The 23402-nt window shown below is 46.7% G+C and overlaps 7 protein-coding genes across 7 annotated transcripts; 2 read left to right on the top strand and 5 right to left on the bottom strand.

Annotated features, from left to right (window-relative positions):
* Positions 1-1694: 1694 nt before the first annotated feature.
* HEM12 (Uroporphyrinogen decarboxylase in heme biosynthesis) lies at positions 1695-2953 on the bottom strand (the record flags this gene model as incomplete). Its single annotated transcript, XM_049254309.1, has 4 exons — positions 1695-1768; positions 1820-2743; positions 2806-2847; positions 2899-2953. The coding sequence occupies 4 exons, from the start codon at positions 2951-2953 to the stop codon at positions 1695-1697; spliced, it is 1095 nt and encodes a 364-aa protein (XP_049106779.1).
* A 316-nt stretch (positions 2954-3269) lies between these two features.
* TRM82 (tRNA (guanine-N(7)-)-methyltransferase non-catalytic subunit trm82) lies at positions 3270-4901 on the bottom strand (the record flags this gene model as incomplete). The annotated part of the gene is made up of 3 exons (XM_049254308.1): positions 3270-3657; positions 3719-4432; positions 4489-4901. 3 exons carry the CDS (start codon positions 4899-4901, stop codon positions 3270-3272), a joined length of 1515 nt encoding a protein of 504 aa, XP_049106778.1.
* Positions 4902-5204: 303 nt separating this feature from the next.
* On the top strand, positions 5205-6324 carry RPP0 (ribosomal protein P0 (A0) (L10E); the record flags this gene model as incomplete). Its single annotated transcript, XM_049254307.1, has 4 exons — positions 5205-5378; positions 5436-5505; positions 5568-6242; positions 6302-6324. The coding sequence occupies 4 exons, from the start codon at positions 5205-5207 to the stop codon at positions 6322-6324; spliced, it is 942 nt and encodes a 313-aa protein (XP_049106777.1).
* A 496-nt stretch (positions 6325-6820) lies between these two features.
* Positions 6821-9499, bottom strand: VPS53 (Vacuolar protein sorting-associated protein 53; the record flags this gene model as incomplete). The annotated part of the gene is made up of 3 exons (XM_049254306.1): positions 6821-7564; positions 7621-9404; positions 9460-9499. The coding sequence occupies 3 exons, from the start codon at positions 9497-9499 to the stop codon at positions 6821-6823; spliced, it is 2568 nt and encodes an 855-aa protein (XP_049106776.1).
* A 788-nt stretch (positions 9500-10287) lies between these two features.
* Positions 10288-12142, bottom strand: VTS1 (Flap-structured DNA-binding and RNA-binding protein; the record flags this gene model as incomplete). Its single annotated transcript, XM_049254305.1, has 3 exons — positions 10288-10344; positions 10400-11697; positions 11758-12142. 3 exons carry the CDS (start codon positions 12140-12142, stop codon positions 10288-10290), a joined length of 1740 nt encoding a protein of 579 aa, XP_049106775.1.
* A 1629-nt stretch (positions 12143-13771) lies between these two features.
* On the top strand, positions 13772-17063 carry TFC4 (transcription factor TFIIIC subunit tfc4; the record flags this gene model as incomplete). Its single annotated transcript, XM_049254304.1, has 4 exons — positions 13772-13923; positions 13982-14987; positions 15040-15895; positions 15949-17063. The coding sequence occupies 4 exons, from the start codon at positions 13772-13774 to the stop codon at positions 17061-17063; spliced, it is 3129 nt and encodes a 1042-aa protein (XP_049106774.1).
* Positions 17064-17527: 464 nt separating this feature from the next.
* LOZ57_005272 (uncharacterized protein) lies at positions 17528-19735 on the bottom strand (the record flags this gene model as incomplete). The annotated part of the gene is made up of 1 exon (XM_049254303.1): positions 17528-19735. One exon carries the CDS (start codon positions 19733-19735, stop codon positions 17528-17530), a length of 2208 nt encoding a protein of 735 aa, XP_049106773.1.
* Between the last annotated feature and the right edge of the window lie 3667 nt (positions 19736-23402).

The following is a 23402-nucleotide window of genomic DNA, read 5'->3' as shown; positions in this document are numbered from 1 at the left end:
ATGAAGTATTATGCTCTTGAATTCTGTGCTGAGAGAGAGTTGAATATCCAGAGTGATAATAATAATGCTGTAAACACTCATTTAATAATCATCAGTGATTCTTCTTTTGCAGACAATTTGAGCTCTAGATGCTTCTTTCAGAGCTCTGTATTTAAGCTCTTTGAAGACTTAATTGATTGGAAATTCTTCAGACAAAAGATCATTACAACATCTTCAATGAAAGCTGAGCTTTTAGCACTATTCTATATGGCAAAAGAGACCATGTGGTGGAAACACTTATTTAAGAATATTATGTTGAAATTAGAAAGAGATTTTGATATTTTATGTGATAATTTGCAAACAATATGGTTACTGATTTCAGCAGCTCTGCAACTAATTATCAAGCTCTGTCATGTTAATATTCATCATCACTGGTTATGAGAAGCAGTTACTAATAAGAAATTGAATATTATCTGAATTGAAAGTGATAATATGCCTGCAGATGACTTAACAAAGACCTTACCTAGGCAGAAATTTGAAAAATTTGTTAAGCAATTGGGGCTTGTGGATATTGATTATTTGATAGAGGGGGATTCACCATCTACATCACTGCCAAAGCTATAAGAGTGTGTTGAGCAGAAGTCAGATGACTTGTCAGATGATCAGATCTCTGAAGAAGAAACTGAAGAACTGTAAATTTGCCATCTTCTTCTCTTGATCATGATACTGATTTCATTATCTTTGTCTATCAGGCTGGCAGAGGTTTGCTAGGGGTTTTTCATATGTTTTTCCTGTAGCCTTGGTTATAGCATGTTCATCTATAAGTATCTGTGTCTTGTTTGTTAGGAGCAAGACCAGACGCAATATTATAGACGCTCAGTCACATGATCATCATGTGCTCCTGTGTCGTCCGATACTTTCCTACTTGCTGTAACTAATAGCTTAATTAATTTTACTACGTGGTTGTTGAAAAATCGTATTTTGAAGGTGTAGTGGTAATTTCGTAAGAAGCGGTCGTTGGGTGAGATCGGGCGTTCGGTGAGGAATTACGTTACGGAGTACTCCGTACGTACGCCGTACTCCGTATGAGTTACCCCTCCATCACCCTGAGTTGTGGGAGCAAGGGTGCAACACGATGCTTGCCCGGCCGCCGAGGCTCTTCCCTTTCGTCTAAGCGACGTTTAAAATGGGCCAGTGGCGGCTGGAATGCAATGCTACCCACCACGTTCACATGCCCACAGAATGAAGTCAGGTTTCTGGCAACCAGGTCCAAACCTCTACTGCAGACATGCACACACATCAAAGGACCTATTTAACAAAGATTTATTTCTTGCAGAATGCACATATCTCTTATAGAGTATCAGCCTTGTTGTAATTAAGGTTGAGCCCTAAACTTAATATGAATATGCCTATCAAAACCAGAGACAACTTCCATTGAAGCGTAGTTGACAGTTACAACGTTAACAAACCTATTTTGAATTTTTCAGAACCTTCAAATTGCACCACTGGTATATTATTAACAGAGCTAGTTTTTGGCTCGAAACCACTCTAGATGTAGATACAGACATACGAAGTATTCCGTACAAGTCTACAGAAACAGCATATAAAAAATATGCTACTTCTATTCAAACACCTCTATAAAGGCATAAACACTGAAAGGTCTTTATTCTAAGCGGGTATTCTGACAGCCACAATATAGCATTCAAAATTCAAAGTCAAGCTGATGTCAGCCGGTGAATTTCCTGGAAAAAGAATTTCAGATTTTCAGGATCAACGAATGGAGTCACGCCTAGACCATGTTAGCTTCGTGAAACCAATAGTTAGGTAGCATATATCCCACCATGCCCCAAGTTGACTATCCATTTCTGATTGCCGCCTCCGAAACCCTTTACCATGTTTTTCACCACAGCTGTAATAGCTTCTCTGGTGCCGTATAGACAGCCGGGATCCGCATTTCCTTGAAGAGTAACGCGGCCATTCGCGATTTTGTATGCTAGAGCAGGATCATGAAGCCAATCTAGTCCCACCACATTATACCCCGACTGACACAAGTCATCCAAGGCATACCATGCACCCTTGGCAAAAACTGTCATAGGAACTGGCTCATAGCCTAGTTCGACTGTCCTCTTCGGTAAATTGGTGGCAATGTATCGTAAATACGGCAGAGCGAATTCAGAAAAGGAAACTGGGGAGAGCTCTCCAGCCCATGAATCGAATACTTGAACCAACTGTGCGCCAGCAACAACCTGCAGAGCCAAATATTCCACACAGATATCGGCAATCTTTTGCAATAATGCCTTTGATGCTTCCGGGTATTTGTATATCCAAGTTTTCGTCTGAATAAACATCTTGCTGCCTCCGCCCTCAACCATATAACACAACAGTGTCCATGGAGCCCCACAGAAACCAATCAATGGCACTCTTCCCTTAAGTTTCTGCCTTGTGACTGTGATAGCTTTGTAGACATAATCCAACTCTTCTTTGACATTTACCCTTCTTGCAATAACCTTTTCATACTGGCCATCATCAGGAGACTTCAATGGTTCGGGAAAGCTGGGGCCCTTTTTATCCACCATCTCCACTGTCATTCCCATCGCCTGTGGTATGACCAGGATATCGGAGAAAATGATTGCAGCGTCAATGAGGCCGGCATAGCGTTCGATGGGCTGTAAGGTGAGAGTCGATGCAACCTCCGGATCACGACAGCATTCGAAGAAATCTCGGTTTCCTTTCGCCTCATGATATTCTGGAAGATATCTACCAGCTATAACAAAATGAGTTAGTAAGAATATTTTGAGAACAGAAACGGGCATAAGGAATAGTTACCCTGCCGCATAATCCATATCGGCGGCCTCTCAACTCTCTCTCCTGCGAATTAAAGTCAGCTCATCCTCACCGATGAAAAAATATAGAACCTACCCCTTGCGGCTCTGAGAAGCAAATCGTTTTGTAGCGGCTCGAATTGATTAGACATGGTTACGGGAGTGCAATGATTGTTCCTTGGACCTTGGTGGGGGTACAGTTTATATGTACATATGTAAAATAAAGTTGGTAGGCCGCATTGCTTAGCAATAATATTAATAGCCCCGCAAGTACGGAGTACTCAGCCGAAATTCGGCACAATGAGTATGGGCGTGAGGAGGCTTTTTTTTTTTTTTTTTTCTCTTTTTGGAATTTCAGCATAAGCAGTGGGCCTTGATTTATCTATAATATTTATATATGGTATCCTGGTGTCAGGTTCCTATATTGCTAGGTAGGATGTATGAGTAGTATGTACAGATTGTATGTGCTCATGCATCGTCTCCTCCGGACCACTTCCTTAGACTCCCATTGGTATATAATAAGCTAGACATAGCCTCCGCCTTCTGGCTACCCAAATCCGCATCAGTATCTGTGGCTTCTCGCGCATTGATCACATCCACTGCAGGAATTGAACTGTTTGTCCAACTTATCTCCCCATTGCTACAAGGGGTAAAATATTGTAAAAGCGGGCTCTCCTGTGTCGAATCTCTCAATTCGTTGGTGGATCCTGGCTTGTGGATGTTATCAAGTGACACTAAGATCTTGCCGCTGTTTTCAAGGCTGATAACATCCAGGGGATTCCCAGATAACTCAAGAGGTGCAAGAGCAAGAAGAGTGCCATTGAGATCTAAGCTAAACGGTAGAAGCTTAGGGACACTAGAAGTAGTAGTAGTTTTTAGTGGTGGTCTAGTTGAAAACTCATAGAGACAAGCCTTACCCTTCCAAAGCTACCAGTATGGCTCCCTTTGCGTTTTCAACTTCGGAGAATGGTATGGCCCATATTCCTGAAACAATGATATCGTATTTATTAGGTGTCTGGTTTTCGGTTTCCTCGTTTTCGATGTTGGAACTGCCGCCTAACAACAGCTTTTGTGAGATGCGGCCCTTGTGCCAATCCCAACAAATGATAAAATTATCTCCACCACCCGAAATTAACACATTAGGATGCCAGGATGGAACACAGAGTTTGCTGACAAAAGATGTATGCCCTAGGCAATAATTATGAATAATGTGAGATTGTGAAGGTCCACGAGAGACACGGATGTGCTCATCACGGTCTGACGTGATCAAGTATGAACGGGCACTGCTGGAGGCTGTCGCTGGTATAGATACGAGTGTCATATCAGTGAGCATGGACACATGGCCAAGCAAAAGTTTATATTCAAAAGTGGGCTCTGATCTATCTTGTACCACATGGGGGTTGCGAAGCTGTTGCTCCAGAGCCTTCAAGTTCCTTTGTGTATGAACCGTAAGGTTAGTAGCTGAGGGCTGAAAGGTCTTCTGGGGTTCTGCACTTTTTCTTGATGGCAAAACAACAACTTCGGATTTGGGGATGAGCGGCAATGAGTACACGTCGCCGAACTTGTCTCCTGACAAAATTGTGGAATTGTCCGGGGTCAATGTAACTGCGCAAGGGCGCTTGGGCATGTACCTAAATCGAACTATTAGCATGAATTGAAATATCTCCCTTTTCGACCCAACTCTCACCGCTCCGATATTTGGGCGAGTGCTCCGTCACGCGTCACTGTGAAAACTCGCAGGCACTTGTCCTCTCCTGTTACTGCGACAATATGATCCCCAGTGCTTGAAACAACAAGAATGGGAATCGTAGACCACGGAATTTTTGTCGCTCCAAGGCCAGCAGGCTTATTTTCCATAGGCTTGTCAGCCTCATCGTTACTTTGGGTAGAGAGCTTCCTTCTTTTTTCAGGAGGTTCTTTGCAAGTATCAATAGCATCACCACTCTCTTTTGCAGATAAAGTAGAATCCGGCCAAGCAGACAGCTGTATCCCAGTACCCGAGTCAATTATGACTATTGTCGGACCCGCTGTTGCTGCAAAGAAGGCCCTCTGTTGACATTTGAAATGTCTAATACGCTGAATTGGGTATCTGAAAGTCATTATTCAAAATAACCTATCGCATATCTAGTCTATTTTAGGCGAATGAACTTCTTAATATGAACAGACGAGGCACCCTTCCAGCTTCTCGACACCCTTAAACAAAATTTCGCCGGAGACAGCTTTTATATCACGTGATCAACGCGAGCCGCAGGCCCTAGTTAGGCGAGCTACGCCAAGACTGTCGAACAAATTCGAGAGAAAATCTATCTCGAAAACCAATTCTCGGTCAACAGCAAGACTTCTCTTTTTTACCAGATTATTTTTCGCTGCCCTTAAATATCCTATCTTCACCCTTAAGGAGACATGGGGGGCAGATCAGCTAGCAAGACTGCTTACTTTGAGAAGCTAAAGGATCTTCTCGATGAATACAAGTCTATCTTCATTGTCACCGTCGACAATGTCAGCTCTCAGCAGATGCACGAAATCCGTTTGAGCCTTCGCGGCCAGGCCGTTGTGCTCATGGGAAAGAACACTATGGTCCGTCTCGAAGCGTGCTATTGTTGGGGTGAAAGCGCATATTAACCATCACGACAGGTTCGCCGCGCCCTCAAAGGATTCATCACCGACAACCCAGAATTCGAGCGATTGTTGCCTCATGTTAAGGGTACGTGGGGGTCAAATTCATTGCGTGTGCGTATATGGTATAATAATGCTTTGAGTGTTTAGGAAACGTTGGCTTTATCTTCACCAACGATGACTTGAAGGAGGTCCGAACCAAAATTCTGGCCAACAGAATTGCTGCCCCAGCTCGTGCTGGTGCCGTTGCTCCCGCTGATGTCTTTGTTCCTGCTGGTAACACCGGTATGGAACCCGGAAAGACATCTTTCTTCCAGGCTTTGGGTGTTCCCACCAAGATTGCTCGTGGTACCATTGAAATCACGTCCGATCTCAAGCTCGTCGAGGCTGGTTCTAAAGTCGGCCCCTCTGAAGCCACTCTTCTTAACATGCTGAACATCTCTCCCTTCACGTATGGTATGACTGTTGCTCAGATCTATGATGATGGTCAGACGTTCAGCTCCGATGTTTTGGATATTGAGGAAGAGCAGCTCCTCAAGTCTTTCCAGACCGCTATTAACACCATCACTGCCATTTCTTTGGCTGCCAATTTCCCCACCTTGCCCTCCGTCATGCACTCCATTGTCAATGCCTACAAGAAGACGTTGGCCATTGCTGTTGAGACTGACTACAGCTGGAGCGAGATTGAGGAGCTCAAGGACCGCATTGCCAATCCTGATGCCTATGCTGCTGCTGCCCCAGTTTCTACTGGCGCTGAAGCCAAGACTGATGCTGCACCAGCTGCCAAACAGGAGGAAGAGGAAGAGGAAGAGAGTGACGAAGGAGGTATGAATTTTTATCCCCACCTTTTGTCTCGATTACAGTATTATTAACCCGAATTTCAGGTTTCGGTGGTCTTTTCGACTAAATTAAGTCTGAGTCACTTATGTTACGGGAAATATGAAAGAAATGTACTCTACGGCTTCTACTCTCGTAATGAAACACCAAACGAGTTATTCAATTTATTGTTCCAGTGTTATGGTTCTCTAGTTTTGAATCAAAAACTGCCATTAGTCCGTACTAAGTAGGTAAGCATATACTTTTTTGCTACTACAACATACCTCCCCTCGGCGAAAGATTAGGTTTTTTTAACACTGAGGAGCTCAGCTTCCTTGTGAGGATCAACCAAAACGCAACAACACTCTAATTTTTTAATGACGCCCTTGTTTTTTCTGAATTTACACCATTTGTCTTTTGAAAGGATTGTGGACTAATTCAACATAGAAACTTGTAGGATTGCCATGATGCTTTGTAGTAAGATATGTGACCAATTCTTTGTACATGATGCGTAGATTCACACCAACAGTTGTCAACTCCGTCAATTAAGACGGTTCGTAACGGGTCAATTAGGATAGAGCTGTGAACTATTTCCCATCATCAACGCCTCTTCCAAACCTCCCTCCTAGTCCGCCTATATCTCTACGGAAAAACTTGCCGATATTTTTCAAGTTTTCATTCAGATTCGTCGCGTTGAGTCCAGCTGCAGCCAACCCCCCTTCAATCCCATCACTGGATCCCATCACATCTCCAAGGGGGGGAGTTCCCATCCTCCCGTTGACCCCGATGGTCGGGCTGGCCCCTAGGGTTCCGAGTCCTGGAGTGCCTAATCTATCTACTCCGTCACGAGCTGCTGATATGAGCGCCGAGCCTAGCATGGATGCATCGAATCTCGTACTTGCTCCTAGGGACGAGCCTGGAGCTGTAGCAAGGGTACTCAGCCCCAGGCCTTGGGGGGCGGCTATGGACTGGGAGGGTATAGGGGTTTGTGTTTGTAGTTGGGCGATCAACGGGCTACTCGCCTGTAAACTTGAGGCATAGCGATCGGACGCTTTATGAATTTGAAATAACTCAAGTAGTCGATTCTGTTCCCCTTTCCCACGAATACCTTTTATATCAAGGATTTTGCGGAAGTTATTGTCGTTTTTGTCGGCGATGTGAATAAGGTATGCCTGTACAAGGGCTTCCGCAGGCGAAGCTCGAACCTGCAGGGTTTTCAGGAGCGTGTCTACTTTTTGAAATGTAGTGTTGAGACGTTTTGTGAATCCAGGAGGGGCAGGGTCGAGAAGAGTAGATAGCCCGTTTTTCAATGAATAGCCATCAAGCAGCATCTGGGGTATTAACCGTTAGTATTCTAGCATAGAGTATGGAAAAGGGCAAGCCAGACCTGCTCAGCGCCAGTCTCAGAAACCGGCCTACACTGGTAGATATTAGACGCAAATGTGCTGGAGATATATTCGATGACGTGATCTGCAAATGTTCGGGCGTATTGTTGCTTGTGAAGCATGTTCAATATTTCTGCGGACTTCGCTTTGCATTTTGTTAACAACAACTCGACATAGGAATTCTCGTCGCCGACGCTGTCAAGCTTGTTCCATGAAATATTCCGCATTTCTTTCCAGGTGGAATCCAACTCCAATTCAACTTTGCGGACGAGGATACGAACAACGGCGCCGGCAATACCCATGAATGAATTCGCTTGGCTTTGGAGATCAATAGCCTGCTTGAAATTATCGTCGATGCGACCCTTAATCTTCTCCTCTAGTTGATTGCAAGTCGAATAACAGTAATCCGCAGTATTCAACACCATTATTAGTTCTTCCTGGGACGGCACTTGTCCCGCAGTTCGCTCGCTGATATGATACAGCAAGACCTGTTGTGCATATTGGTCTAAATATTTCCCGAAAACTTTTGATAACTCCGATAAACTGTCCCCGGTAGATAATTTAGCGCATTGCGCCAAAGAATGGCGATAGAATGTGAAGAGATCCGTAGATGATTGAATTACAAGTTGCGAAGAGAAGTCCTCGTCTTTAGGCTTAATGGGCTGTTGTCGGTACTTTAGAATCAATGAAGCGAGTTGTTTATCTTGTGCCTCAACCCAAATACCCAGGTAAGGGGTGAAGGCTTCGGATATGGATTGGGAGAAAGCAGGAGATTCACTGGAGGTAAAGGTATCAATAGATGCGCGGGAGGTTGGAGCAAAATGTCGGTCAAGGGAATGCTCGAAATCAAGTGTCTCTTGTAGACAGGATAGTAGAAGGTTCACATCCAGACTCTGGCCACTGCGCACTGAGCGGGATAGTATCCCCTTGAAGTCTTCTCGAGTTCCTTCACAAAAGACGTTCGTCAAAGTCTCACCAACCTTCCAAGATGTCGGAAATATGGCTGAATGTTCTTCCTCATAAGTTTTCAACATTCTTCGGAACCAAGAATACCTTCTTGATATGTTATCTAGAGAGCCTGCCTCTTCATTTCCTCTAAACACTTGTCTATACTCCCTCAGTTGAGTATTGCAGTACCAAGTGATAAGCCTCGATTTCGCTACATCCCCTAATGCATCCATCACAGAGCATCCCTCTGATAAAACATTCTTCCTTTGGGAAATTTCCCCTTTTGTAAAGATGAGCTCAAAGTCCTCGCACACTTGTTCCAGCAGTTCTCTTTGTATATCTGCCACATTACGACTCAAAGAAGCAATCTGATCAATCGAACGGTACGATTTGAAATGGTACATCAGCTGGATAACCGCTTGCAACAATTGTGCACAGTCTCTATATTGCCTTGACTTACTAAGGGCCTTTAGTTGCTCATACGCGGTGGTCAGCATCTGCAGCCTCTTAAGTGTGGTCATTGACAGTGTAAGGTTCTTTTTCGCATTATCCAATTGTTTTATATCCGCAGTCATCTCGGTGATAGCGCGCTCAGTCTTTAAAGCCCTTTCGCGTACGTCGTCGATCTTTTTGAAGAGTTCTGCCATATCTGCCTTGGCAGTTTGAATTCGCTCAACGCTTGCCTTATTTGACGCTGCCTGAGCCTCGGTAAGGGCTGCGATATCCCGGTCAAGGCCATCTTGGTAGTCTCGGAGAGCGTAGGAAGTCTTAGAAACCGAAGCGAGGGTGGAGGGATGGGGAAATATCTCGTTTAGATGGTCGATTGGATCATAGTCGGCTACTCTGTGTTAAACCCGCAATTAACCTCCCTCTGAAATAAATCTAGGACTTACCACCATCCAGTGGATCTTCGGGTTGGGCGTTTGCTGGCATGAGTGTGGTTTGTGGGCATTCAGCGGAGCTTGACGGGGCGTTGGAATGCGCCTCTCACATCCTGTAGCAGGCCGGAAAGCGGTTTCCGACAAAGGAAATGTAATTTCACAACGGGATACAGATCAGTAACCGAGCCTTCGTGGCTAAGAGAAGTTCTAGATTGATATTCTTAAGATATGGTACCAATAGGTGTAAGTACTCTTTAGTAACTATCGAAGCTTATAGCCGCCAAGCCTTACTCGCCTCTACTGGCCAAAAGTAAGGATCGCTCCGCCATATGCTTTTTTGCTCGTCCTTTATGTGTACTGTACTTGGAATATTCAAAGACTAAATTTATCTACCTCCCCACGAGAGATCCCCTTCATAGCCCACGTCAAGGAAAACCTGCAGGAGCGGTGTGAAGCATGGGTGAACATGAAATCCATCATTATTTACTTAATACACAAAAGAAAAGGACAAGAAAACATCAGATGAATACAAAAAAGTGCAGGTAACCGAAAGGAAATCTTAAACCTGGACTGCGGCCTACATATTTTGATTGGCTGATAGGCTTGTTGCCAGATGGACATGTGCACGGCTGGATAAATTCCTGGTCAACCCAAAGGAGTATACCTGGTGGAAATGGATAAAGATTTTTCAACATTTTCTTGCCCATTTGAAAATAACTTGAGTTAAATAATTTGTGAGATCTCGCCAAAATTACGCACCCAGGCTTGGGTGACTGCTAAGGCGCAAAATTTTCTTTTAATCCAATACTTGTCGTTTGATTAACTTCAGCTGGCAAAGTTTCAACGTATAGAGTCAAGACGTCCAGCTGTCTTGGCTTCCTTCACTTGCTCGAAGACCTGAAAGAACATTAGAATAAAGTAAATTGAAAATATATAAAACAATCCAACTTACTTTCAGCATCTTATTTCTTGCGCCAAGCGCATTTACTCCGCGTGACTCCAAAGCTTTGTCATCAAGCTCGATCAGTTCAGTCCATTTCAGGTCTTTAAGATTATCTGTATATTTATGCAAGCGTAGAGAACGAAGCCAGGCAGGGATATCTTGAAGCAACTTCATATCCGTGGGGTCTTCTGGGGGTTTCGAACTTCCCCGTCGGCCGCGTGGCGAACGGCCACGATTTATTTCAGAGTGGTCGGAGAGGTATCCTTCATGACTTCCAGCGCCAGGGAGGCCCATACTAAGTCCGCCAAAGCTATTGCCTAAAAGGGTATTTGTATCGTAAGCGGCTAGAAACCCATTATTCTGGGGTGAAGTGAAGTTCATATGCCCCAACGAAGCACCCTGCATGGCCATTCCCGGTGAATTCGGACGGGATCGACGCCCAGCCAATGCGACTGCTTGTTGTTGTGCTTGCAGGGCTGCAATTTGCTGTGCATTAAGAATTTGACCTGCATCGTTTACCATAATTACATTCGTTCCTGGGATTGTCTGATTTGGAAGGCCGGGAGAAAGCGGCCCTTGCCCGGTTGTCTTTTGTGCATCATTTGACCGAGCACGACGATATTTTCGAGCGTCATCTAAAGCAATTCTGTTGTTGACGGTGGAAAGAGCGGCGAGTTTCATGGCAGTTGCATTTGCGACCATGTCTGCTTGTGTCTGACTATTTTGCTGATTAAATGATGGAACCATGGGAGTGCTACTCATCGAAGCCCAGCTAGCGTTGCCTAGATTATATGGAGAGAGAAGCGGGGGGTCCTGAGTAATTTCAGGGGCTGCAATGGTAGTATTCTGTATACTAGAGGAAGCACTCTGGTTCAGAGAAAGCGGGGAGCGCACCGAAGAGTGTGTTTGGGAAAATTGGCCCATTGGCTGTTGTCCACTTGATGATTTTGGTCGTGCAATAGGGGCCTGTGGTTCGTGCGTACGCTGTGGCCAAGGAGAAGTTGGGGGCTGCGGCAAGACATCTTTGCAATCAGGAGTAGAAATGGTGGGAGTAACTAGAGCCGTTCGTTCGCCGAACACAGCACTGTTCCGGTTTGATCCTGCAATATTGCCTGTTTGCTGAGTGAATTCTGCCTTCTTTTTGGCAATTGCGGCGGCAGCATCGGGAAACATAGCATTAATAGTAGATGAATCGAGTCCAGAGTTACGTTTATTTCCAGGTGAAGGTGGCGGACGGCCCATTGAGTTACGAGATGGTTCCACATTCAATTTGGCCATGGCATCGCTCAGGCGGTTTGACATGGGATCTGAAGGGATTATATGTCAGATAACACTCTTGTAGCAGAAATTTTGTTTCTGTAACCAACCTTTTTCGCCAAAATTAGCAGGTGACAAGACGCTAGACATAGGATGACTTTGCGACATCTGCTGTAGCACTTGAATAAAGAAGCGAATTTGAACCTGAGTTGTCTGTTGAAGCAGAGCGTAAAGAGCAGCCGTACGTTCAGCTTCGCTCAAGACACGAAACCACTGCTCAATGGCACTCAGCTCATCCTTAAAGTCCTGATCCAGCGTGGCAGCTGCCATCTCTTCAAGTGTGGTCTCATACTGATCAATATCGGCAATCCACTGCTGCGCCGCCCGATCCAACGCATCCTCAGTGTTGTTTTGCCCCTGGGATTGTTGGTTAAAGTACACCTCGGAAGAAGGGCGGATATTTCGACCCGCAAGAGGGGAGGAGAAACCTGACATATCTGCGGAGGCACGGAGCTGATGAGAACCACCGAGCGTGCGAGATGAGGACGGAGGGCGAAGAGTAGACTTGGAGGCCTCTGGAGTACTATTCCTGTTCCCAATGATATGGCTAGCCATGGCTGAAAGAACGGCTTGAGGATGGTTGAGAAACACAGAGGTGTCGGAAATATGGGGCAAAGCTCCTGCAGCACGGCTGAGTTTGCGTATAAAATGGACGGCCCGGCACCTAAATCGCCCCACTGATTACGCACAATAGAGAATGATCAGTTAATCTCGAGGAGGACAGAGAGGGTATCCAATACCCAGTCTGAATCGATCGAATAAGTTCTTATTGGGCAAAGCTGATGAGCGAGCGGCCAGTCCAGCGGCTATATTAATTAGGGTAGTTAAAGATTGAAGAGGGATAAATCACAAAGATATAAGTAACAGAATGTCGGCAAGGGGGAAGCATATATGATAACAGCCTTCCTCGTTCTAGGGCAACGATCGGACGAAGCGCTGCAGTGTCTCAAACACGGCAGGGCCTCAGCGCCACCAAAAACGGTGGACGGGTTTCCGATGATGGGTGAACGGGAGGGTGAGGCTGGACGGAGCGGACAAGTCACGACGAGCACGGCGAAGATGGCCAGGACATCAACGAAGCGAGGGAGAGAGGGAAGAGGCGAAACGGACGGGAGGGGAGGTGCTGGGGTCGTTGGGTGTTGGCGCACTGGAGCTGATCTCAATATTTTCCGAGTTCCAGCCCAAGGCTGGCTGACTCAGCGCCTGGCGGAAGGAAGAAAGACAAGCGACGAGGGCCTACGGCTGTTAGGCGAAGGGGCGGCCTAAGAATAGATTTCAATAGTCGACTCGGATGCTGGCTATTTGTCGCTAGGCAGAGGATCCCCGCGAACAAGTGGAGATGCGCAGATATTCCCAACCGAGGACGCGCAACTTGAGCGCACGGCGCCCGTCACCTTGAGAAGGCCAGCCAACAGCCCAGTTACAGAAGGGAAGCCGACGGCGCGTTATTGCCCTTCGGTTTCTGTACTCTCTGGGTATACCCACACTTAACCATGCAATAACTACTGCAAACGGAGGAATATAGCCAGCTAGGCTCAACGGCCCGGTTCTCGCCGGTAGCTCGGCCGCCATTTTTACGCGGCATCTGCAACTCGAATCTTAGACGCAGGGGGGCAGGATGCCGCCGCGAAGATGGATCGGAGCCTAGCGTGGCATTCAAGGTGACTTCGACAACACACCCGCTCCTTTTCTCCTTTTTAATCCTTCGTCTGCCTTCCCCTGGATCGATGAATCTGATGTTGAACGCCCTGGAAAGGTCGAGGGCATGGATGACTAAGCCAGAGCTTAGACTGGCTTCCAATAGCTCCAGAATAGGAAATGAGAACAACGACAGAGCTCGCTTCGGCCGCCGGCCTAATGTTGAAATTCGTCATCGCGGACGAGCACGGCTTCTGACTTTGTGTGATCATATCAGGCTCTTTTGAGCCGTTTTTGAGCTGGATGCCATGCGCATAGCACAAATCCAAGCCAAGCAATTTCGCCACATTTTCCAGTCACATAGCCAGAGCAACGGCGGGGATTTCGCTGTCATACTAATAAAAGGTCCAACCTTCGTACGTAGAAATGGATGTTGATATACCATCAGACCAATGGGATAGCGAGGGACTGAGTGATGACAATGGATATGACGAATTCGGACGTCTAAAGCGCTCCAGCAATTTTGACGCACATACCATCGTGGAAGCTGGCTACCAATCGTCTACCGGAGACTCTTCGTAAGCCCTATCGGAAACGTTTCCCGACATACGCAGGAAGAACTGATACGGGCCACAGGGATTCCGAACACTATGAGGCGAACCAGTTCATTGATGATGAGGCTGTTCTCTCGTCCATCAATCGATCTAATAGAAGGTCGGCTGCCAGGAAAGGAAAGAACATCAGACGCGGCCCAAGGAAGCCGGTGGAGCCGAGTGTAGAATTCAAGGACCTACATTCAGCCGCTACTTTGGCTTTTATTGATACCGACTATGACCGTGCCATTGTGCTCGTGAAACAAGCAATTCAGATAAACCCTGAAATGTTTGTGGCGCATTCCTTACTTTCTGAAATTTTTCTAGCCCAAGGTCACAAGAGCAAAGCACTGGCTGCCCTGTTTAGCGGTGCTCATACCAGGCCCAAGGATCCAGCGGTATGGTTAAAAGTTGCGAAAATGATTTCAGAGCATGCCGGGGATGATAAAACGGCGGCATTACAAGATATGGTCTACTGCTACAGTCGCGTGATCGAGATTGAACCGAAAAACTATGGTATGCGTTTCGAGAGAGCTTCGTTGTATCGTCAATTGAATCACAACGGAAGAGCTATTCAAGAATATGAAAAGCTTCTAAAAGATGTTCCCCATAACACACCTGCATTGCGACAACTTGCCGAAGCTTACATAGATTTAAATGATGTTGAAAGAGCAAAGACACTGTACGATGAAAGCATTTCTTACTATTCATCCCTCCCCCTGGAAAATGCAACCGATTTCGACTGGTCGGATGTCAACATTTATGTAGAGCTGTTTGGATACCAGAAGGACTTTTGGGGAGGCTTGCGCGCTCTGAGGTCTCTCTCACGATGGCTACTTGGGCGAAAGGATGAAACAGAATGGGATTTACTATGGGAAGATGATCGTGAATGGGATGCCGAGGATCATCCTCGCCGCATCGATACACGTTGGTTTACCCCTTGTAAATACCCCTTAGAATTGTACGGTCTTGGGCTCCCCCTCGAACTTCGGGTGAAACTCGGGATCTACCGATTAAAAATGGGGGTTGAATTTAGGGACGAGGCATTGGTAGGTTAGATACGACAATAAAGGCCTCCTCATGCTAACGAACTTCCTATAGACCCACTTCATGTGGTTACAACCGGAAGAAACGGGCCCAGGCTCCAAGTTATATGACTATGGAGACCTTTTTCGCGAGGCTGCAGACGCCTTGAAAGACGCGGGGTTCCATGCAGACGCCCTCCTGTTCTACTACCCTCTCCAATACACCCAAGAATTTGCCGATACTAGCCTTTTTATGGCTATGGCGGAATGCTACATGGCTTCCCATGACGACGCTGCGACTGAGAGTTGTCTTCTAACAGTAGCAGAATACGACCCAATGAATATTGAAGCAAGGGCAAAACTCGCAAAATTTTACGAGCGCTGCAACATGATGGACCAGGCGCTGAAATACGTTACTGAGGCCATAGAGCTCGGGAGACAGGAATCAATACCGATCCGGAAACGGAGGGGAAATCCTAGTTCTCGGATAGAACACCTCGTTAAGGAATTTCGTTCTCTTGAATCTGGTGTCACTGATCAAGGTATAGGGCCAGAGAACCTATTATTATCAGAATATGGCGGGATTGGCTCTCTATATTCTACTGGGCAAGCCGGGCTTCCAAATTCAACGGAACGCGGCTTCAACAATAAAGTAACACCGAGCTCGGAGCACGTGCGTTATTTATATCAAAAGCTGTTGGAATTTCAGCCTAGTATGAGAGCTGGGGGTGAAGAAGAAACAGAAGATTGGCTAGATATTGCTGATGCACTGCTGAGGAATTTTCGTTCAAATCGACTTTTCTTTCCTCTTCAGAAACAGGAGGTGTTTACAGGGTATTCCAGAATTTCTCAAAGTAACCCTGAAGGACTAAAGGGGGCAGATATAATGGATGAAATATATGAAATGGCAGGTCGTATCCAGGCTGCAACAGGTAACTATCTACATTCACAATCACCTCTATTCAAGCTAACTGTTCTCTTGTAGGCACCGCTGAACTTGACCCAGAATTAATACCTACAGACTACCATGGTATTGCCTTTGATGCTTGGCTTGACATATTTCTCGAATACTCGCTCGTTCTTGCTGGCCAAGGCAGCGCAGAAGAAGCGTTTGATTCTCTGTCGGCTGCGGCTCATGCAAATGTTTGGTATTATTCAAAGCCATCTACCCGTCAAATTTACGTTTGTTGGTTTAGTGAGTATTTCTTCGGTCTGTTGACCTATATGAGTATCAAATTTAATACTTCTGTAGCTTGCGCAATTCGACTTCAGGATGAAGAAGTTTTAGCAACGGTTGCTCGGTGGTTTATGAAGGAGTATCAATTTGTTACTGATACATATCGACTCTTCGCGACTTTAAGCCGGTTATGTGGTGACCCTCGAAAATCTCTATTTCACTCTTCTCCAAGCATGAAATTTATGCTTCGCCAGGTTAAGGCGATTGACTATACCATTCCTGAAGATAATTCGACTCCAAAGGCTGATCGCCCACTGCCTACTTTTTTCGCCGAACGAGCAAGCTTATCAACAAAGGACGAGTTTGGTAACCCAATGGCCGCTGAAGAAATGGACGTAGCCCTGCTTGTGTTGTATGGCCATATTCTATATGCCGGAAACAGCTTCACCAACGCCCTTAACTACTTTTTCCGCGCCTATGCACTTGACCCAGACAATCCCGCTGTTTTATTATCAATCGCCCTTAGTTATATACACCATTCCCTTAAGCGCCAGTCTGACAACCGACACTATCTCATTATGCAGGGATTGTCGTTCATGCAGGAGTACCAGAAAATTAGAAGTTTAAGTAGCGTTCCTCAAGAAAGACAAGAAGTGGAGTTCAATTTCGCACGAATATGGTACATGCTGGGTTTAGCACATCTGGCCATTGAAGGCTTTGAGAGATGTCTGAGTTTAAGCGAAGAGGTACAGGCTGAAAACACGAAACAGAAATTGCTGCGTAAACACGATAGAGATAATGGTATCCATGTCTACGGGGAAGACTACACTCGTGAGGCGGCATATGCATTACAGTGCCTCTATACCTTCGGTGGGAATACAGAGATGGCTACAAAGGTTACGGAAAAATGGCTGGTTCTCTGACTTTGTTTGCTTAGGGTTCTGCATGTTTTGGCGTTGGATTTTTTTCTTATTCTTTGGGCAGCTTTGGTCATATTTATAAGCATAGCATTTTCTTCTAGCCCTATTTTCATATACCAACGAATATGTATACACAATTTTTCTTACTTGGAAGCCCTAAACTACTTTATGCATGTATATATGCACTTTGTATAGAGCGTCTATTTTGTCTAGGGCTACTAATTGCCATAGCCAGTAAGGTCCACTTGTGATTATATATTGAACAACCAGTAAAGCAACTGACACCATTCCTATGCATGCATTCCAACCCCGGTGAACACCAATATACTGAAAAAAAAGGAGGGATAGTCCAAAAACAACGATATTAGAATTGAAATTGGAACATCTCATTTCGCCAGAGAGACCACGCCTTGAGGATATCATTCAAAATACTTAAAATATGGAGCTTAGAGGAAAAGCAAGCACAGCTATCTCATGATACCGCTAGAATCATCTTTGTAAGAAAGAATATGTTCGTCCTCACTCGGCGCAGTATCATCAGTATCATCAAAAAATACAGCATACTGGCGCCTGAGCTCTTCCATCACACTATTCCGCCGTTTCCCAGCCGGGCGACGTCCTGCTGAGTCAGATCCTTCTTTCCCCTGTAAATCAGCTAAAAGATCCACAGAGCTGCCATCGACATACGTCTCGGTGGACGAAATGCGGTCATTCAGCGAGCGAACGGGTATATGTTTCCGCCTCGAGCCGCCTGCCCATTCTGGATCTTTCATCAGTCCTTCCGCAATGACTCTTTCTAATTTCATCCGATTGTGGATGAACTTGATTTTTGGGAACGCGCTTTGCTGGCCTTCGCTCAGCATTCGGGCTAGCCGTGATACGCTGGGGTCAGACAGAATGTAGTATAGATCTGATATGACGGTTTTTGGCCAGATGGTAACTGTGCCACTAAATCGCTGGAGCCATATCTCACTCCAATCTTGTCCAAGTGGACGAGGAAGGAGTTCCAGATGACGTAGGACTTTGAGCCATTTGTTAAGATCCAGCTTGATGTATTGTTCTACGGCGGAGCCGAGGAAACCGCCACGCCAGCCTCGCCCCTTTCGGTGGGAAACGGGCCGGCCCACAGAGCCACGGGAGCTGAAGAAGAAAAAACTGATATGTGGGTTTACCTGTATCCTGGTTAGCATCATTTCAAGACTTTGATGGAGGCGTGAAAAACCGACTTGTGAAACGATAGGAAAGCTAGCGTTGAAGTGAACATCCAATGCTTTAAGCGGAATATCTGTGCGAAGGCTTCCATCTTTCCACTTATGTCCAAAGGAGTACGCGGCAAGTGTGCCATCTGGTTTCTTCTTCATCAATACGACCGGGTGTAGAATTCCAGGAACAGCCGCAGAAGCAAGAACTGCACTCCAAATGACGCAGTCAGGTGAAGTGAGATAGTTTGCTAATATTGTCGGTGAATGAGGATCTGAGGGGACACAGGAGACGTTAAGCACCCGACCCGTCCGCTCATACGCCTCACGAAAGGTAGTAGAGCCTCGACAAAACCAGCTACAGTCTTCAGCCCAGTCCATAACATCGAAACGTGCCCCAGTTCTCCACCAGCGTCTTAACCATGTCGGTATCCCATCACGACAAGCTTTAATTTTATGTGCCAATTCTGGTACCAGAAGCCGTTTGAGCTCTTCGTTGGTCCTGGTTGCAACTAGTGCTGCGATAAGTGCACCCCCTGAAGTCCCTGAGATGATATCTGGAAGTATATCGTTGTCAAGGAGGGCCTTGATAACGCCGAAATGATAATAAGCAAGTGTGGCACCGCCTGATAGGCATAGGACGGTACGGCCAAAATTTGTATCTAGATGTCTGAAGAGAATTCGTTTTCTTTCATCTGGTAGTTCCTTGGTCTCCAAAGCCAGCTGTAGCGATACCTGTGCCTTATCGATAAATTCTTGTACTAAATTCTTGGTTCCGTAGTACGTTTCGCTGTAAAGCCGTGGATTTTCAATCCCAGAGAAGTTAGTCTTGATGCACCCTTCTAGGAGGATACAGAGCTCTTCGGCTGCGAGTGCTTTCTCATCAGCATCACCGTTCTTAATCTTTTCCTGAAGCTGCTTCATCTGCCCAAGCACCTTGTTAACAGTGGAGTGGTCGTAGTACGCATATGCATCGTTCTCTTTCCACTTGTCATTGCCCAAGTATGTGTCCAGCGCCTTCGCCGCGTGTTTCCACTGCTTATATGTATTTGTCAAACGAAGGGCCCTTCTTAGTCTTTGTCTTTCTCCTGTCCAAGCAAAAAGCTGCTCATAGAGCCAAATATACAGACGGGTGAGTAGGTAAAGTATGCCGAGTATGATGATCCAGAACATAATGAAGAGTAGAAAGGGCCATTTTAAGAGAGTGTAAACGAAGCCTTCTCTCGTTTCATCTTTAGTCCTGCGAGGCGCCCTGCGCGTTTTCCCAGATTTCCTTACTCGCTGATGTATCGGTCTCCAGTCGTTTATTGCAACGAGAGATAAAGCTTCAGGCGCGTTAAGGGCTTTCTCGAACTCTCGGAGATCGCTATCGTCGATGAAGCGATTGTGAAAATCGGGGAGACCATAGTCTTCTTCATAATCTTCGTCCAATGCAGATTCAGCTTTCTGCTCTCCTCTCGATGATAAGTTTGCCATGCTGCTCTATGGTCATCGCATTCGCTCAACGAAGCCTATCGCGAAGCTTGATTGTTGGGACAACCAAATGACGCCATGATGACAAAGAAGCAACTCCGGCAATACAGTTAATCCGAATATTTCCGTTAGATCTTGGCATTATGCACGTCGCCAGTTTTGGATAGCCGGCTCAACACAGCTCTACGTGCCCTCGACGACATCGCAAGTCACAAACGGTCCAGCAACGCACTTTGCGAAGCATCGCGGACATTTCTTTCTAGAATCTCGAACAGCCCGAAGCTCAATAATAATTCGAGGGGAGAAAGTGACTGGTTTCAGTCTTCAACCTCCGACCACCCCGCTTTCCACCTTGGAGGAACACCCTGGCTGAGGCAATGCATCGGGGAAGCTAGGCTTTGTTGCCGAGTTTGGGGATGCAGCAAACCGTGCCGTGTTGCAGTCAAACCACAGCTCCCCCGCCTCTCGTACCACCATGCTTTGCTGCATGGTGTGCACTGACTTCCTACTTGACTGGGGGGTTTCATCCTCTTTGTCAAGAAATAGCGTTGAGCGCAAGAACCGCATATGGGAAGAAAACACGCCATCGTCTCACATATTATAATTCTCTATGGGAATATTGTCCCTGTACTCTGTATTAACCATTATACTAGCCGGAAGCCTTGTCCCGCCTTTTTGGCGCGACTGATGAAACTTGAAGCGATAAATGCTGGAACTAGCTGTCAGCGTGTGTCGAAATTGAACGTGTTCCTGATACGAAGCCATTTTTTCTACGTTGTTTTGTATCGAATCATTCTCCGCTTTTGCCGATGGCCCTGCAGTTTCACTTACGAAACATTCTGCTCTCTCAACGGCAATAAAAAACCACTCAACCAAGGCCGAGGTGTCCTCATGGATTTAGATCGACAACGTGCCTACATGGTGCGTTGAGCGGAGCACATACATTTGTTATTGAGTTCTGCTACAGCGCACGGACCTTAGGGTGCCATATCTCGATCTTAAAATTGGGAGTTATTTTTTCGAGCATGGACCCAAAGCGGCCACATATGAGCTGGGCTGTTATTGATACTTACAGGCCGACCCTTCGTTGAATACCAGGTCCAACTGAGGTTTTGGAACACCGGCCTTCAAGCTTCAAAACAGCCGATTCATGCAATGCAATTAGCCGCCAAGCCTTGGGGCATGTCTTTCGCCAAGACAAGCCAATCATGTAGCGCGATAGCCGCACACGACTGAAGATGGCGATGCTACCAGCCTCTATCCGGCGGTGCTGAACTTTTTAATGCTGAGTGATCACGCATCATACAAAACAGCATGTTGTGTGTTGTAACCCTTCTCATGCTGTCTTCCATGATTTTTTTTTCTTTTCGTGGCGGCCGAGGGAAGTCTGTATACTGTCGGGAGCTAATAGCCCGCCTTTCTGCAGCGCTCGTCGTCAAATGCCGGCCAATCATTCGTGGGATATGACGAAAGAAGAGATCCTCCTTCCCCGCAATCCACTAGCATCAGTCTTGATTTGATACCAAGATTGTTTGCCTCACTTCTTTTTATGCGCATCCTACAGGTCCTCTAAGAGTCCCATATCGTTTAGCGCTGCAGTTTTATCTCAAGGAGTATTATAGATGCTGCGAATTTTAGAAAACTTCCAAAAATCCAGCGAGGGCAGGTCTAACTTGATACCATGTATCTGCCTCTTGGCCACAATGTGTTCTATGGGTTTCGACTGGCACGGCCTGCCGTACCTTTGATAATTTCGGAAGCATGTTGTGATGTGAACGGGTCGGCTATGTTCCGACAACATGACTGGCATTAGTGGGGCCGCCCCCCATAATGGAAATGGATCGCTTTCTGGTCCTTGTTGCGGTGTAGAAGCAAGGTGCGCCCGTTCGGAGTGATCGGGGGTCATTCGGTTGTTTTTCAAGAATGACTTCAGCCTTGAACGTGCAAAGTATTATTATTCAAGAATGAACAATGCAGCAAGCACTCCATAGTGACGTTGCAAAGTGGTTCTCCAGGTCCACATCGAAGCGATGACCATCCACTTCATCATGGGGCATTGCTTATTTCTCCATTTGAAATATCATCAAAGCCTGAATTCCCTGCTTTTCTGATCACGCAAACATATTTTGACATCGAGGCTGACGGGAATGACAAGTGGCTAGCAACTAGGGCCATAAAGCCCACTTTCAAGACGGCTGAGGTGGCCTTGGCTTTGAAGTATGGGACAATAGAAAGTTCCAAAGTAATGGGCGTAGTTTTGCGATTAGTTTGTTGACTAACATGGAACCCGATGGCAAAAAATAAAATAAGGTGGCAGGTTCATTGTGCCGAATGACCGCTTTCTCGGGAGAAAGCGGGCCTTGAGCCGAGAAAACAGATAAACAACCAGTGACTGTCTACATGCAAAAAAGGTCCTATACTCGTATTACTCACGACGGGAAGCAAAGTAACAACAAAGTGGGACAAGATCTTTTTAGCTATTTTATCATGAGCATTATGAACGGAATATTTTTTTTCTAGGTAGTAGAAAGGTAAACCCAACTCGTTGCGGTTCCTATACTTCGCCAAAGTTTTGGGAGCCACACACGGCCGGAAAAAAGAAGAATAATAATGAAGTATGGGGCTTGAAACACTAAAATTTGGCTTAGAGATCTGCACGGACCCGAGATAGCCATGCTTTTCTATCAAGATATCATGTACGGAGTACTCCGTATAGATCCAAAGAAAACAGGACTTCCCAAAGGAAAGCCACCGATACGGCGATAGGGGAAGAGGGTGCCATCGTTCTTCGCTTTGATCCCACGAATGAACGACCAAGGTAGCACCATTGCTGCAAAATAGAATGGGCTAAAAATTAAGAATATACATGATAGGTAAGTAGAAGAGAGCGTCAAAAACGGCGGTGAAGAAGTAGTGCTTGCCCGTCAAGATTACGATTTATTCTTAGTTCCCCCGCCCTCCTTCGTGAGGCCTTGCAGACGACGAAGGATTCCCGCAAGTGACATGGAGGGGCAAATAATCATAATGGGGAAACATTCATCAGCAGCGCGCGCGCGCGGAGACGTCATCTTCAAGGTGTGGAGCGCCAAAAGACTTGACAGTTGACAGATTGACAGGAATTGTAGTTTAGAGATGCTGGTCATGCCGCTTCACGGCCAACCACCGTGTGTACTCTGCCCGGCCGAGTGACCGCCGCCCCACTCAGTGCCGGGACATCGCAAGAGGGATCGGGGCTTACGAGCGCCCGTACATGACTCTGCATGGAAGCCTGTGGCCGCTTCAAGAAGTACATCTGCGCGAGGCCCAATGATATCGTCGGGAGGCAGAGGCTGGGAGGCTGCTCCTCCCGATGGCTGGCGCAGTCGCATGGCGAGGAAGGGGGGGGGGGGGGGGGGGGGGGGGGGGGGGGGGGGGGGGGGGGGGGGGGGGGGGGGGGGGGGGGGGGGGGGGGGGGGGGGGGGGGGGGGGGGGGGGGGGGGGGGGGGGGGGGGGGGGGGCGTCCGCGCGAGCGAGGGAGGTCATCTGTTGCGCGTTGCTGGTGCGCACAGGGTTCAGCTAGGAGGGCTTAAGCGTGGCTCAACATGCAGCTAATGCCGGCGTGCTGGCGGATGGGCCATTCACGCGGCGGAAGAGGGCGACGAAAAGGTCTTGGGCCACCAGGGTTGACCCA

Source organism: Ophidiomyces ophidiicola (genome assembly GCF_022830035.1).
Source record: "Ophidiomyces ophidiicola strain CBS 122913 chromosome Unknown scaffold_25, whole genome shotgun sequence".
Taxonomy (NCBI): domain Eukaryota; kingdom Fungi; phylum Ascomycota; class Eurotiomycetes; order Onygenales; family Onygenaceae; genus Ophidiomyces; species Ophidiomyces ophidiicola.
This window is presented reverse-complemented; position numbering and strand designations above follow the sequence as displayed.